The sequence below is a fragment of the Melozone crissalis genome, unplaced genomic scaffold (genome assembly GCF_028551555.1).
Source record: "Melozone crissalis strain CALT ecotype California unplaced genomic scaffold, PUWL_Pcris_2 ptg000004l_1, whole genome shotgun sequence".
NCBI lineage: Eukaryota > Metazoa > Chordata > Aves > Passeriformes > Passerellidae > Melozone > Melozone crissalis.
In genome coordinates, this window is record NW_026535782.1 from 13,904,398 (window position 1) to 13,920,125 (window position 15,728).

General features: G+C 42.8%; 1 protein-coding gene across 1 annotated transcript in view; it reads left to right on the forward strand.

Annotated features, from left to right (window-relative positions):
- Positions 1–3,339: 3,339 nt before the first annotated feature.
- WASL (WASP like actin nucleation promoting factor) overlaps positions 3,340–15,728 on the forward strand; it is a 50,379-nt gene continuing 37,990 nt past the window's right edge. Inside the window, exon 1 of the mRNA XM_054277585.1 lies at positions 3,340–3,747. Coding sequence (XP_054133560.1) covers positions 3,634–3,747 — 114 coding nt within the window. The 5' untranslated portion in view covers positions 3,340–3,633. The remainder of the gene's footprint in view (positions 3,748–15,728) is intronic.

Here is a 15,728-nt window from a genome sequence, read left to right on the forward strand (position 1 = left end):
TGAGTCTATTATCAGTAAAATAATTAATATATTATTTGGCATCGATTCAGTAGCAGTGCAAACCCAATCTTCATCAATGGGGTGTCTGTTAAGAAAAACATTATTTACTCAAAAAAGAGAACTTGTGTCTTCACAGCTGCAAACCCACTTCCAATCACAAAGACAGTTCCTCATTTTCAGTTACCGCAAGTGGTTTTGCAGTGAGCAGAGTGGTGTTTCCTACAGGCCCAGCCAAAAGGGGTATTGAGGGCAAGGCAGCTTGCTTCACTTTGGTTCATTCCCAGGCTGCCCTCCTGTGTGGTCACAGCAATCACAAGCTCTCACTCCTGATGTCCCCCAGCCCTGCTCTTGCGGTCGCTGCAGCGAGGTTTGTGCTTGTCCCAGACTGCACCACTTGTCACTGCAAATAGCATGAGATGGAAGAGATGGCAGGAATTTTTTTTTCCCCATGGAAAGCCATATTCTCTGTTCCCCTTGCTTGTTCTTTGATGCAATCAACTCTCTCTTCATTTTATGGAAAATAAGAAAACCAAACAGTGACAAGATCAAGACCTGGGAAATGCAGTGATGATGTGACCAACAAAATAATAAATCCTTGGATAACTTTTTTTTCACTTATATAGTTCAGTCATTAATAAAATCTTTAAGGTATGATTCATTGCACTAGAAAAATTAACTTTAGGTAGCAAGCTTTCCTCACATTCTTACTCCATCTTCAATTGTAGAATGCTACTTAGGAAACAGTGTGAATATTTAAACTGTGAAACTCAAAGTAGGAACTATTAGGGTAGAGGTTCACATTTAAAGATAAAATTCAATTTTCTGTCAAAGGTAACTCTGTGAAGGATAATAAAATCTATTTATTAAATAAATATTTATAATATAGATCTTTAAAATCAAGACACTTACTTATATCGATACACATTATGCAATTTCCAGTGTATTTCAGCACCTTGGTGGTATCCTGAAATGGAAAAAAATGAAAGAAGAGCAGCTTCCCAAGAAACTCATAGACATCAGCAATGGGTAACACAATTGGAACCCAAAGGAGCACAGTGAGAAATTCAGAGGACAGCCTCCAATAAACAGCAATTGCCCTAAGTCAGCAAGAGCACTCCCACATCTTCAAAATACTGACAGGTGACTCTACTTGGTGGCTTTCCTTGAGAGAACTTTGCTTCAAATTGGATGCTTTATGCAGAAACAGCAGGTTTTTGCTGAAATGAGTGCAAATACATATATCAAGGCAAAAATATATTTTTCAGTGGATCCCATGGATATATCGACAGACATTGGTGTTTCCCCTTCCCTTCAGACTCACTGTTTAGCCATTATATGAAAACAGAAACAGCTTTTGAATAATTAATGAAACACAGGGACTGAAAATAGACCTCTTCTCTTCCCTTTCCTGCCTCCCCTTATTAAAAAAGCAAACAAAATCCTAACAATAGAGCCTGAAGGTTAAAAGACCCTCAAGAATATCTACCCGCCAGCTGGTCTGAAAAGAACAGTATGAAGCAAAATGCATCACCTGTAACACCCAGGCAGTATGGCAAGATCAAGGAACAAATATCAAAAGTTTTTAGAGAGAAAAAAAAAAATCAAAGAATACAAGTGATTAGAAGATGAGGACAATACCAGCATATACCCATTGAAGGTGTACTACATTTGTTATTTACTCCACCAGCAAGGGAGGCATGTAAATTTCCCCAAAATGGCTTCAGCTAGACAATAATTGTTTCATTCATGAAATAAAAAAACCCCAAACAAGCAAATCTCAAAAAAATAAAACCCACAAAACACTGTCTATTGTAAAGTGCTTCCAAGTGCTTTATCTTTTTACATACATTTGCAATGAAAGAAATGCTGCCAATATTTTATAGCTTAAGCATTTCCCAGTAAAATACACACATGCTTACACAGAAAGTGTGTACTTTACAGAAAGTGTGTAACACTGAAGAACCCCGGATTGCTGAGAAGTATTTAGAAACACTTGGTTCCTACTGGTTTTCCTTTACAGTAAAACTCAATTCACTTCTGAGAGATCTGGAGATTGAGGAGTCTTGTATATGCATACATTTCAAACTATTTTTATGGTGTAAATTCAGGATTTTCTTCCATATTCTCCCTTCCTTACATTTTGGGACACAGTTACAAGCTCTTAAGTACAGGCAAAAGGGCCTGTAAGTAGAGCAGAAGGGGCTGCCATCTTTTGGAAGATACTAAAAGTCAGTTCAGCATCATATAAAGACTTGTGTTCCCAATATTTTCTCCTGCCTTCCCTGGTTTGTTTCTCTTGTACTTCAGTTCTTCTGTACAATGTACAGTACAGTTACAGTGGGGGACCTTCCCCCTTTCAACTAGCACCTTCCACACAGACAATTAATTTATCAGAGGATGAGACACACTCTTCACCTAAAACCACAGAAAACTAGCAAGGTGCTCACTTTGATTATCTGTTTTTCACTTTTGCACATGAGAAACGCGAACATTTCTTTTGTGCAGCTGAAAGCTGCACAAAATAAGCAGCAGGGCTTTGGGTCTTGGGGTTTTGAAATGTCTTCAGCCTTCATCGCAGCTGGTTGCTGTCACACGGAGAGAAGCAGGGGGAACAGAAATCTGGCTGACAAAGGCTGTTGATTGTATACGTGATTTCTCCTCAGCAGCTGGCCCCTGGAGAGCCGAAACACCTACTATTCACCTCAGACTGCGCCAGGCAGCGTTTGCCCGTGGGTGGGTGACACCCCCGCCCGGCCTCCCCGCTGGCTGGCACAGCGACACGCCGGCTGGGCAACAAGCTTCCTTTCTTGGAAACGAGAAAAGACTTTTGGGTTACAAACTACACCGGGCTCCCCTGACAGCTGAAAGGCTTCCAGCACACGCTGGTTCCCGCACCCCGGAGGGCGGCCCAGGCACCCCGCGCTCAGGCGATGTTGTCGGGGCCCCTTCGCGCTCGGGGCGATTCTCCCACGGACCCGAGCTCCCCACGGGCTGAGACCGGGCGGCACTGCCCCTCACGGCGGTTCCCACGGCTCCGGGACAGCGGCCGCGTCCCTACGGCGGCGACCGCTCCTCCTTTTCGTCATTTTCTTGTCTTTCATCTTCTCCGTGCTCTGATCACCCCCGTTCTCCCCCTCTGCCCCCGCGGGCCGCCCATGCCCGGCACCGCCCGGCCCGGCAGGTACCGAGGGGGCGGGCGCGGAAGGCGACGCCCTCCCCTCCCCCCGCACGGCGCATGGTCGCGGCGGCCGCGCGCTCGCCGGGCTCCCCCTTGGCTGCCGCGCGCCGTGGTCTCGCCCGCCCCCGCTGCCATGTTGAATCGCGCGGCCGCCGGGGCCGGGCCGGAGTTGGAAGTTTAGGGGCGGGAGCGATCGGGATCGGCCCCGGCGCGGAGCGGCTCCGGCGCGGCTGCACGGCTGCCCGGCACCCCCTTTCCTGACCGCCCCCCTCCCCGGCACCCTGCCCGCCGCCCCTCTTTTCTTCCCTCCTTCCCCGGCCCCGCGAAAAGGCTTAGCGATGCGGCTGCTGTGAGGCCCCGGCGGCGGCGGCGGCGGAGGAGGAGGAAGGGGAGGAAGGGGCCGCGGGCGCCATCGGTCGCAGGGCGGCGAGGGCAGCGCCGGGCCGGCCCCGGCCATGAGCGGCGCCCCGCAGCAGCAGCCCCCGCGGCGGGTCACTAACGTGGGCTCGCTGCTGCTCACCCCGCAGGAGAACGAGAGCCTCTTCGGCTTCCTCGGCAAAAAATGCGTGGTAAGTCCCGACCGAGGGGGCGAGGGGACTGGGGCACCCCCAGCCGCCCCACCAGGGCGCGGCGAGTCGGGGCCCGGGGCGGGCGGGGGCGTGTGAGGACAGCCCGGCCGGGCGCTGGGAAGTTGAGGCTGCGGAAGTTTCATCCTGCTCCGCTGCCCCGTCCCGGCGTCGGGCGGGGGGCGGCCCTCGCAGGCCTCGCTGCCCGCCCGGCTCGCCCGCAGCGCAGGGCGGGGAGCGATGAACGGCGGCGGCAGCGGCCCCTCGGCCGGCCCGGTCCGGCGGGCTGCCGGCCCTGAGCGCCGGGCCCGGCCTCGCTCGCTCCGAAACCGGGCGCGGCGGGCGGCTCCGAGAGCGCCGCGGGCACCGGTGTGGGCGCCGTCCTTCCGCGCGTCGCTGCCCGTCGGCATACGGGGCTCCCGCTGCCCTGCCGCCGACCCGGGCGCTGCAAGGGAAGCCGCCGCAAAGCAGCAGCCGCGGGGCTCCGGGGCTGTAGAAGTTCCATTGCTCGGCGGGGCTGGGACGGACCCCAGGTGCGCCAGCGGTACAACAAAGCAGTGTTGCACCAAGTTGTAGAAAGGCTCGTATCAGTGATAGGCCTGCCTTGGGTTTAGTCTGCGCTTTTCTTAGCGTAAACAACAAGTTCGTGTACTCAAATACTGCATATTTTCCTATTTCTATATCAGTAAGTTCGGTTTCAGAATACCTTCTTACATGTAACGTAAAACTGTACTAAAACTACTTATCTATATTAAAGAACTATTTGAAAGCTTCAAAAGAGAAACGCTTTCACTGGAAAAGAAGCTGCTTTTTTAAAAATAGTGATTTTCAAAACAATGACTATTCTGGTGCATTGTGTCCTGAACCTAAAATACTATTAGGAACTTGCTGTAAAGCTATGGAGAGTGTTTCGTGAACTTAAAACTGTGACTTAAAGCAGGATATCCGTGTAGTCATATTGATTCCACATAACTCTCTGGACTTTGAAATGGTATGGTTGATCAAACTGCTGAGAGGAAAACATAAGATGCAAGGGAACAGGAAGTAGAGAATATTTACATTGGGGTGGGTTAGATGCTTTCACAGTAACTTTCAGTGTGTCAGAAGGTATGACCCCCAAAGTATATGTTTTGAAAAGTATAGAATTGTAGAAATGCCTCAGTTAATTTCAGGGAACGTTTCATATCTTCTACTTCTTTGCTAAGAAAGAAAAAAAAAACAGTATAATTTTTTTCTTTAAATATAAAAAAATAGTGCATGAATTTGTGTGTAAATTGATTTTCAGTTTGCTTTTCTGTAACTTGATTTTTTTTCTTGTCAGATGAACACACTTTTAATTTCTGTTATACTCAGCTGTAAAACTCACCTGGTTAAGCTCCCAAATTTTCTGCATAAGTAGTATGTTGAAAGCAGACTGGAGGTAAATATCTTCACAGGATTTGGGTGTCATGGGATTTACAGCTTGCTTGAAATTACACATTCTTCTGATTTACACACAATATTGGATGCCTTTCCAGTTGAGGTTCTTAAAATTGTGGTCTGTTGTTTCCTCTTTTCCCAGCCCTTTGTGCTCTCTAAGTTAATCATAGGCTTATTTTAGTAAAGTTGAGGTTCTCCGCTCAGTCTTGAGGACTTAAGCATTGAAGATCTAGAGGTATTTAACCAGGCTTTTTTGGCTTACTGTGTGGCATGAGCCAGAAATTGAGAAACAAGTGCACGGATGGAATATTCTGCCCCTTGGAGGGCACTGTCTTAAGCAGGGAAGTGGAATGGGTACCTGGAGATGGTAACAGCCTCAGCTGTCTGACTTGAAACCACAGTGTCTGTTGGGGTGCAGTAGGACTCGTGGTACTCTTGACCTTCCAGCTTGACTCAACATGCTGTGCTGATAAATGCCTTTTTGTTCATGATATTGATCTCATAATATCCATGTTTGAATTACTCAGTAGTGAAGTTTCTGACTCTAAGTGCTGCTTTTTAAGAAAGGAAAATTTTGTGAGTTCTGTAAGATGCTAAATGCTTGCTCTTGCAATCACCTGAAATGTCTGGGCTGCCTTGCTGCTGTAGGTGATGTTTCTGTCACTGGGGCTTAGAGAGGCTGTTGGATGTGTCAGCCACATTGACATAAGTTTAGGTTTTGTTTGACTAAATCTCGTGCTTAGATCACTACTGCAGTGAACACCAGAAGAAAGTTGAGACATTAAACCATGCTCCTAAGATACTCTTTGCAGTAATAATTTATAGAATTCTTAATGGATGCCATAACACTGCTATCGGGCCTGAAGGGCTTAGTTAAAAAAGCATGTGGTGCTCTGAAATTTATTTCAATCTTTCCTTTATTTCTGACTGGTAACAAGGCAGCTATTTTGAAATGACATTGAGGGTTCAATTATCTGATTTTTGTTCTATGGGAAAGCAAAGGAATATATCAAAGTGCATAACTTTGAGTACTCACAGTCTGTGAACTCAGAAATGGACACAGTTCCAGTGGCCTCTTAAGTAATGATCCCTGATAGAAAAATTTCCTGTGAGAGGGGGAAATGCTGAAGAGCCATCGCTCTGAGGTGGATACCATTCTGCACACTACTACTGGTCCTTTGAGAAGCTCACTAATAGGCAAGTGTACATACAGAGGGTAATTGGTTTTCTTCTCTACTCTTTTTTCCTCTGTATTGCTGAGCTGTAAAATGTTTATCTGAATCTACAAGCAATTAAAATACCTTTGCCCATGACAGATGAGGCTTTCAAAACCAAGCCACTGGCTAATAGTCAAAGCTGTAGCTATAGTTAATTTGGCTAAATATGAATCCAGATGTAGAATTATTTACAGAATATATCCAGTGTAAAGCCCTTTAGGACTCCCATTGTTTAGGCATATAACTAATTTTCATTCAGGTTTGTGACCTTTGTTATCTAGTTCAGGTGTAAAATTTGCTCTCTGTAAAAAGTTTTCAATAGCTTTTTAATAATAATGTGGAAATAAAATTTTATGTACACCTATACTAAGTGGAGCTATGAGATTAGTTTTGTGCATATTAATAATTTTTGTGGTTATGCCCAGCTTAAAAGTTTTTGCATAAGTTCTGGTTAGTTATTACTCATTACTTTAAATAATGATGAGTTTTGTAAGAAAAAGTAAATGCTAGATGTCCATTTTATAATCTGTAATAAAGAAGTAACTTCTACAATTTGCATGATTAATATTGGTCAGTAATGAAAAACTAGTTTATTCTGTAGAAATAATTTTTGAGAAACAAACCATGAGAAGTGTGTATTTGGTAGCACTAGAAGTAGGTGGAATGGAGTATGGATATTTTATGCTGCTTTGAAGTGCTACTCACCACTTGGATAAGGTGCAATGAATAAGGCTGGGAATATGTTGTTCTTTGTGAGGTCTTGCCTGTGGTTCATGTGGTAAACAGGAACTGGTGAAGGATGCAGAAAGAGAAGTGACACAGCAGTAAGCTAACTAAGAAAACTGTTTTGGCCGCTTTTAAAAGTGCACGTGACCAGAATAAGTTTGTGTATCAGAGCCAAAGAACAAATTGCAGTAATAGCTGAGATAAAGCAAAATAAAAACTTGAATGGCAGTTATAGCTCTTAATTGATAAGAATTAAATGTTTTCTCAGGAAGGGACATGTAAGATTACTTGTGCTTATGAAAACAGCATGAACTAGGGCTTGAAGGTAGACTACAAGTCTGAGTAATGGGCACTTTCACATGTCTGACAAGTGTTGGGACTGCTCAGTTTGAGTTTAGCTGCAGTCTCTACATCCAAAAAAGACTGACATTGCAGTTTAAAAAATACTTATCCCCTGTACAAGTAGGGAGAACTGACACATTAATTCAGTGGTGATTCTCTCATCTTTGCATTTGTTTCTAAATGAGATGTGGAGGGAAAAGATAAAGTGTAAAGGATGGGGTCTTGTGGAACAGGAGAGTATTGAGAATTACACCTGGATTTCTTTTGAGATTTGCCCTGTTCTACAGAAGACATGCAGCATCTTTAGACACCTCACTAGTATCCACTAGAGTGAGTCCTCTGAACAACTTATCACTGGTAATCTTCCATTGTAGAGAAAATGACAGTGGAGTTTTGACAGTTCCTTTGAACCAAACCTGTGCCTACAAAACTGATTTTCACAGTAATGGATCATATCAGACTCCATAGAACAAGAGGTACAACCATTGTCCTTACAATAGTATGTTTCTCATGCTCACAGCTTGCTATTAATGTCTTTACAGCATAGTTCACTGCCTTAGCTTGCTTACCCATGGATGAGAAATGTTTTGAGACTGCTTGGGAACAGTCTAGAAGGCACTGCATCTTGTAGCTGTATGCATTTGAGACAAAGCATCAATTCACAAGGTGTGGGCTATGGTTAAGGAGAAAAAGGCAGAAATTTAGGTCTTAAAAATCCCATAATTGTCAATAAAGCTCACTGTCAGTTATCTAAATCTCTTTAAGATAGAAACTCAGATAACAGAAGTTTTTGTGTTCAGTGACTGTAGTGGTTATATCTCTCCTGGCTGTTCTTGTACCTCATGTGCTAGACAAACTCTGTCTTGATATGAGGAGTAAGTCCTGCTACAAGTTCCAGTCACTGTGTGTCTGTTGTGAAGCATTATGTATTGCTGAATGGAGGGTGATGTACTAAGGCAAACACAACCTGTACCTCACTCTGTTAAGGCTTCAGCATTAAGCTCTTCTGAGCATCTTTGTAAATATATTTTATCTGTTTTGGAGGCAGTCAAGTGCCAAAAGTCTCTCAGCATCTGTGTGGTTAATCACATGGTCAAGTGTGCCACTCATGCTCCTGATAAGTGCCCTGGAATCCTATGGTATACATGCACAACAGGATGAAAACAATTTGTAGTCACAAGCTGTTGTGTTGTAACTTACTGGGTTTTCACAGCTAAGAGTCATATTAAGGAATTTAGAAGAGGGCAGAGTTTTGATTAAGGATTCAGATGAACAGTCAAGTTTTGACTGTAAGTTTTTCACCAAGATCTTCAGATAGCCTAGTTCACATTGCTTAGGAGCACACCCAAGGAAGAGGTAGGTTCTTGTTAGAAGATAAGCATTGTTTGCTATTTCATGCAAACTTCTAAATGTAAAGACTACTCTGTTCTTCCTTAAATGGAAAATTGATGAGATTTATTGGCATTATCTGCTTGTAAATATTGTTTTGATTTTTTTATCACTAGTTTTTCTCTCTGCTTATTTCTGAAACATGTAGTACTAGCTGAATTTGTCACAAGTGAAGAATGTAACATTAATCTCGTAAGAACCATGCAGTTTCAGGCTAAAAACATGAAAATGGGGAATGCTCTAATTTTAGATCTTGAATTTCTTTTTTTGAAAGAATTCTGCCTGAAAAAACTCAACTGTTTTTTCTTTAGAACTTCCTGTGACCCTTACTGCTCTACTTTGTGCCAGCATTAAGGACTCATCTACTGCTTTCATTGATAGTGGCTGCAGGTGCCAGCAATGGCAGCAATTGCCACTGGCAGCTGCTATCTTAGTGCTGGAATGGATGGAGTGAAGCGTTGAAGATACTTGTGTGTGATGAGTGAGTGCCACCTAGGAACTTTGTACTAGTTCATCAACTAACATGAGAAAATGATCCTATCATTGACTTTTTATAGGCAGAGCTGTCTGTACATGGGGTTTGTAGAGCTCTAAATGCTCCGTTTGCTGAGATAATTTGCCATTGACTTGAAGCTGTGTGGTAAGATTTATAGTGTCCTCTCCTCCAGTGAGTGCATTTCATAGGCTTGTCTCTTGAGGAATCTTTGTAGTACAGAAATAAAACTTAGCATACAGGAGACTTATGGTTTCATTACCTAATACCTAGATAATAAAATACAGGAAGCAACGAAAATGTGTCACAGGCACTTAGAGTTGCTGATTGGTAGGTTAGGAGGTTGGGGTACAGTTTCATGAAGAAAGGCTGACATTGTGTTACTTAGCACAGAGGGATTTTTTTTTTTTTTATTGGCTAGTTGGTTCTCCTTGTAACAGTAAATATTGCAGAGTGGCTTTAGTAGAACTAGAAGTTCTACTTCATGGGTGCTTTTAAACAGCCCGCTCTACTGGGACATGACTCAGATGCTGTACAAGATAGTTTAGTTTCTCCAGGTATTTGCTTGCGTGCACTGCCACACCATCTTTTGTGGCTTCCAGAATTGTTGTTGGTGCCTGGATATCCAATAAAATGGGAACAATAGGTGTGACCTTCAGATCAACTGTCGTTAAATTTGAAGATCCTGAAGTGTACTGTGAGTACATCACAGGAGTGGTGTTCTCAAAGGTCCAAATGGAAAAAAAGAAGATGCAGTTCAAACAATCATAGAGACACTTTCTTAGAAATTTGCTCACTTGCTTAATTCTTAAATTTTAGTAGTGTTTTCTCAGACACTTCTGAGTTAAAGGTAGACAGTTTTGCTGACACCTCTTTGTGCAGTAAATTACACTTTAGGTATCTCAAATTAGAATGTCTGTGTTAAGAATATATGATTCTGGAATAAGTTCATTAAATGAATTACTCAATTTCTGTAGACATAATGTTCTGTGGAGATGATCATTCCTGGCAAGAAAACTGTTGCTGGCTGCAGAGCTCCACGACACATTTGCAGATTGCTTCTCACTTAAGGCACTTGCTTTCATACATGCATCCCCACCTTGGTGAGGCTGTTTTCCTCTACTGTTTATTTAGCTGTCCTTAAAATCCTCACTCTTAACACAGCATTTTCTTTTTAGGTTTTCTAAGAAACAGTGTTAATACATTTTTCAGTCCTCCAGTGTGTCTAGTTTAAAGCTGAAAGATAACACTAAGGTTGTGTTTCCATTTCTGTAAGACAGTTTCACACATCATTTTCCCCTGCAGAACATCTTGTCATTCAGAATTTCCCTGCATTCATCTCCTTTGCCTTCAATGCAAATGTGTTATTTTGCCTTTATCTCCCCTTGTCCATTAGCCACTATGCAGCATAAGGAGGGTGTATTTAGTGAGCACAGATATGCTCCCATATAAGCACATTTTGTATGTGAAGGTACTGTGCCTGCAATTTGAGAAACACCAACCCAACAAAAGAAAGTGTGACTTTTGCCTTTTTGAACAGCTCTGAAAACTGCTTTCATTATTTGAACTCTCAATTATGTGACGGTAACTCTTGCCTTTAAGATTGCAAATACTTTTAAAAAATATGTTTACTTCAAGTATTACTGATGGTAATGGCTGTCCCAAAAGCCAGCCAGCACTTGCTGAGATTAAGTAACAAGCCCTAGTGCTTGTCTTGCTGTCTAGGCTGAAGAGCAAGAATATTTGGAAGTGGGAATTTGGCTGTAAATCTTAAATGTTTTCTCCTCTCTCAAGGTGACAGCCAACTTACCTGTGTGTGATTTGTGGATAAGAAATTAGTATTAAATTGTTATATTTTCTGTGTTGGGGATAAAGAAAAGTGACCAATTATTTTACAACCTCCCTAGTACATTTTGTAACAGAAGCAGTAATTTATTGACTTCAAAAGAATTTTCTATTTTAGGAATCAATTTAACAACTAGTTCTTTTGTAAACCCCCATTCTGCTGAGGTACCTTGAAGTCCTGCATAGTGACCTCTTCCCTCCAAATCTCATGTCTCTGCTTTCATCATGTTCTCCTTGTACTCTTAACACATGTGCTTTTTATGCTTTTAGTTAGTTTTCTGCCCTGTCCCAGTAACAGGGTTTCCTCCTTTCCTGTTTTCCTCTTGCACCTCAAGTGCCTCCAGAATTTTCCTTTCTCCCTTCAGCTCCTGCATCCATAGTCTGCACAAAGATCTCCAGGTAGGACTGACTTTCTTCCTCACCATTCTCCCCCCTACTCCCTCATTCCCCCTCCTCAGTTCCTCAGCTCCTTCGTTCTTAAGGATGAGCAAGGAAGGATGTGATTTGTGTCTCACCAGATGTGTAGTCCTACCATATGCAGTGCTGGGATAGACATTTGTCTGTAGCTCAGCAGAGCACTGCTCAAGGACAGTCATGAGGAGAGGAGGCAATGTCTGTGCCAGGCAGCTTTTGCTGCTGCACACAGGAGTGCATGGAGCCTGAGACCTGGCCATTACTCATTTCTCACCTGTATTTGTCTTCACTGGCCAAAGTCATTGTTAATGTGGTTATAGGGAAGAGAACTTCTGGTGGATATGAGAAGGGTACACAGAAACAGGAGTATGGTGTTCCTCAGGCTTCCTGCACTGCTCCACCCTTCACTGCTGCTTCTCCAGGCAGGACTGGGCTCTCCAGTTTGTAAGCTGCTATGTTAAGGAACTGTATACTGGAAGATACAGCTTCAGCAACTCTACAGGCTCAGATTTGAAACCACAGAACTGCTTAGTCCTGCTTTGACTGAACTGTAAGTTATTTCCTGCTCCTCTGACCATGTGATAGCTCTCTCTGAGCGCAGCTAAGATGTGGTCATTCTTTCTAAGTAGACATTTTTTCCCTTTACTCCCCCTTAGTCAGCCAAAGCAAACAGAAACATCACTTGGCTTATGACACTAAATATACACAAAGGCATCCAAATAAGCTCCTCTCTCTAAAACTGTGCTTGATTCTTGTGGTTAACTGAAAAGAGGAAGAAAACTATGAACATCCTGTAGTGGTGTGTGCTCTGTGCAATACCACAGGCAAAAGCTTCCCCTTGGTTTGCAGGGAAGGAAGAAGTAGTTTCTAACAAATTAAATGCAGGGCTATTTTTTCTTTATTTGTTTTAGGTTTTAGTTAAGAGTGTCTCAGGTATGAAATTCATTTTATAACTGGATATGCATTTATTAGCATTTATATTTTTATCAACCTGATAATTCAGGGTTTGGGGTTAATTTTATGTTAATGTTATGTGAACTGGTATCTTTTAGCCACGCAATAGTGTTGTAATTTTGACGTTTCTTAGACAACATTGGCCTCTTTGTGTTACACTGTACTGGTGGCACAGTGCTCAGTTTGTGTAGCTGGAACTTTAAAACCTTGTATAGTTTTAAATTTAAAGAGTGACAGAAAGTGCTGGTTGCACATGGTGTCTAGAACTCAGCAATTCAATGCACCATTTCTTTATTTTAGAAAACAGTTTTGTCTTTAAGAGATTTGTCCATATCATGTTCAGATGTCAACATTTCTGTACCTGAGACACTGATAATAACAGCTGATGCCTCTTCTCAGGTCATGACCTTCCTTACCTTAATTCAGGCATCTGGATGCAACATACCTATAGTTGTGTGACAGTTTTGTTTTATAGGATGCATGGAGATGGATATGGTGCTAAATGTTTTGCTGGGATATGTAGATCTCACTCCATGCCCTGGTTTTATCTTTTTATATCATTTAGAAGGTCTTGCTTTGAATGCTTCAGTTTGTCATTGAAGCTTATGCTTAACAGCCTCTTTGAACACCTCTGGTCTTTTCTGCCTGTAAATGACAGAAAAAATCCTGTTTGTTTTTCTGTCCACTTTTCATATTGTTTATGGAAATTTGTTTATCGAAAAAGTGTTCATGCTGCTAGTCCAGGCTTCACTTGTGTTACCAAGGAGTCCATCTCTCACACTGAACATACCTTTATGTTGCTGGTAACATTTAAGCTTGGTGGCAGAAGGATGCATTCTGTCTTGTTTCTCACCTGTGGTGTGTCAGCCAGCTGTGCTAACAGACCTAAGTGGGGCAGTAGCATGAACTCAGGCACTGTTCCGTGACTGTCCGTGCTGTTCAATTTGTTGGCACACTTCCTGGCACAGTTTTGAGTGCTAGCCTAGTAGTTGCTCAAATTTGTATGAGTGTGGTTTTTGAGATTAGAATGGTATTAACAGCTCCTGGTACATCACATGGGGTAGGGCCATCCCTACCCAATTTGTGTTGTGTTGGGAAGAGAGTTTGTTACTCTGTGCATGTATGTATTCTTCACCATTTCCTATCATGTCCAGAAAGTGGCCCAGGTCTTAGTAACTCATATTTGCACAACCAGGGAAATCTGCAAGGAGACAGAAGCAGTTCTGGGGATGGGGAGATGTGAACTGTCTCTTCTAGCATTGTCAGTAGCATGTAGATCACAGAGTAAGTGTCAGCTCTGCTGCTGTGCACGTAACTGTCTGCTTTGACATTAAGTTCACATCAAACCTGTTTTTCCTGCTGGCAGCAAAATTCAGTATTGTCTTTCTGCTCCTAGAAATTGCTTTTGGAAACTGGAGAAAATGTAGGTGCCTAGAAGTTTACAGCAGACAAAAGTGTGCCTGTGCACATAATCACCTGCTGCAGTGGACAAATTACCAAGTCTATTTGATACTGATACTGTGAACACAAGCTCATAAGGTTTCTGATCTCTGATTCCAGGAGGGAAAAAAAGATTTTACCTTCTGGTAAGGAGATGTAGCTGACTTGTAGCTGTGCTTCTACAGAGTGCATGAGGTACAGCAAGGATGACCTTAAAGGATGCTGCATTTCTTTTACTTCACTTGTTTGCAGAGCAGTGCCCTAAGAAATTGTATCCTGTCTGAAGGTTTCTTTTCTGATGTGTAGTTTGTAAGTCATTTAAGAAAAGTTCTGTGCATCTTCAGAGCCTCCAGGGATGTGCTTAGTTCTCTTAGAATCTTAACTGCATTTTGGAGTGTCATAGCAGTTTCCCATCAGCTCAGATAATAATTTGTTTCCTGATTGAGCTCCAGAGACCATTCCAGGATGTCAGGTAGTGTAATTAGTGGTGGTTTGATCATCACATATTCTGTCTATGCTAGTATCTCGTCTTAGTTGTTGGTTCTGTTTGGGGTCTAAAGCTCAGGAAACTTTTCAGTTTGTTCTGTCTTCTATGTCTGAGATCAGCTAGGCAGTCTTTGCATGCCTCAGTTCAGTGAACACTTCTCTCAAGTTTTTATTTTACCATTTTTTCCCCTTGAGTGTCTGGTTATTCCCTCTCTCCCTTCATGCCATATTTTTTTCCCAGTGTCACTTTTGTAAGTCAGCGCTGGCAGGAAGTGGTCCCCTGATGAGGTTTGGTGCTGTGCAAGCAGTTTTCTCCTACAACAGGTAGCATTTGGTTCAGAGCAGCTGAGTGGTTTTAGGCTTTATTTCAGGATGGTGGCTTGTATGTCTGTTCTGGCTGCAATAATTGTTTTAGCAATGAGATGATGCAGTACCAATATCCATTTGACTTGAAATAACTTCTCCAAGAACACCACATACAAAAAAAAAAATATCACTATGATGTAAGTCTGAATTAGCAAAGGTTGTTTCATAGTTGGCTTACTCCAGATAAACAAATCAGCCTTGAATACAGATGTCTGCCATGCATTATCAAGGCTGTTTCAATTCAGGTGCTCTGGGCACTTTAAGTGCAGCATGGTGCATGGTGTGTGAGAGTAACCCAGTCCTGGAATGAGCTGGCTGACATGTTACTTCTTGGGGTCTGGAATTCTGCAGAGGACTGTTGCATTTGTTGCAGAACTGAAGCTTTTATGTAGGGATTGGCAGATTTAGAGATGTTAGTTCCACATAATCTAGTAAAAAACTCTCAAGCTGTGTATAATATCACACCTGGTGGATGGCAGTGGCATTCTGAAGGATGCACTTTTGAGTAACAGATGTTCAATGGGACACTTCTGTTGGTGAAGCTGAGTAGCTTTCAATTTATTCTGTAAATGTGCTCTGTGTGCCCAGGAATGGATACAAGACTATCAGGAAATCAAGATTTTTTTTTTTAATTTACCCCAAACCCCTCATCCCCCTGCAAGGCTTTCCCAAGATCCAGCTGTGTTACTGGCACTCTCCATCACCATCTTCCTATAGGAGTGCTTGTACCGCAGCCTTAAAGCTTCTGGCAATTCATCTCCTCGGTCTTTTGAGGACCCAGTTATACAGACTTGAATCTGACACATATACAATCAACCATACTGAACTTCTAGCAATGCATTGCTATTATGGAGGTCCCACACCTGTAATAATTTATTGCAGGAGACTGAGAG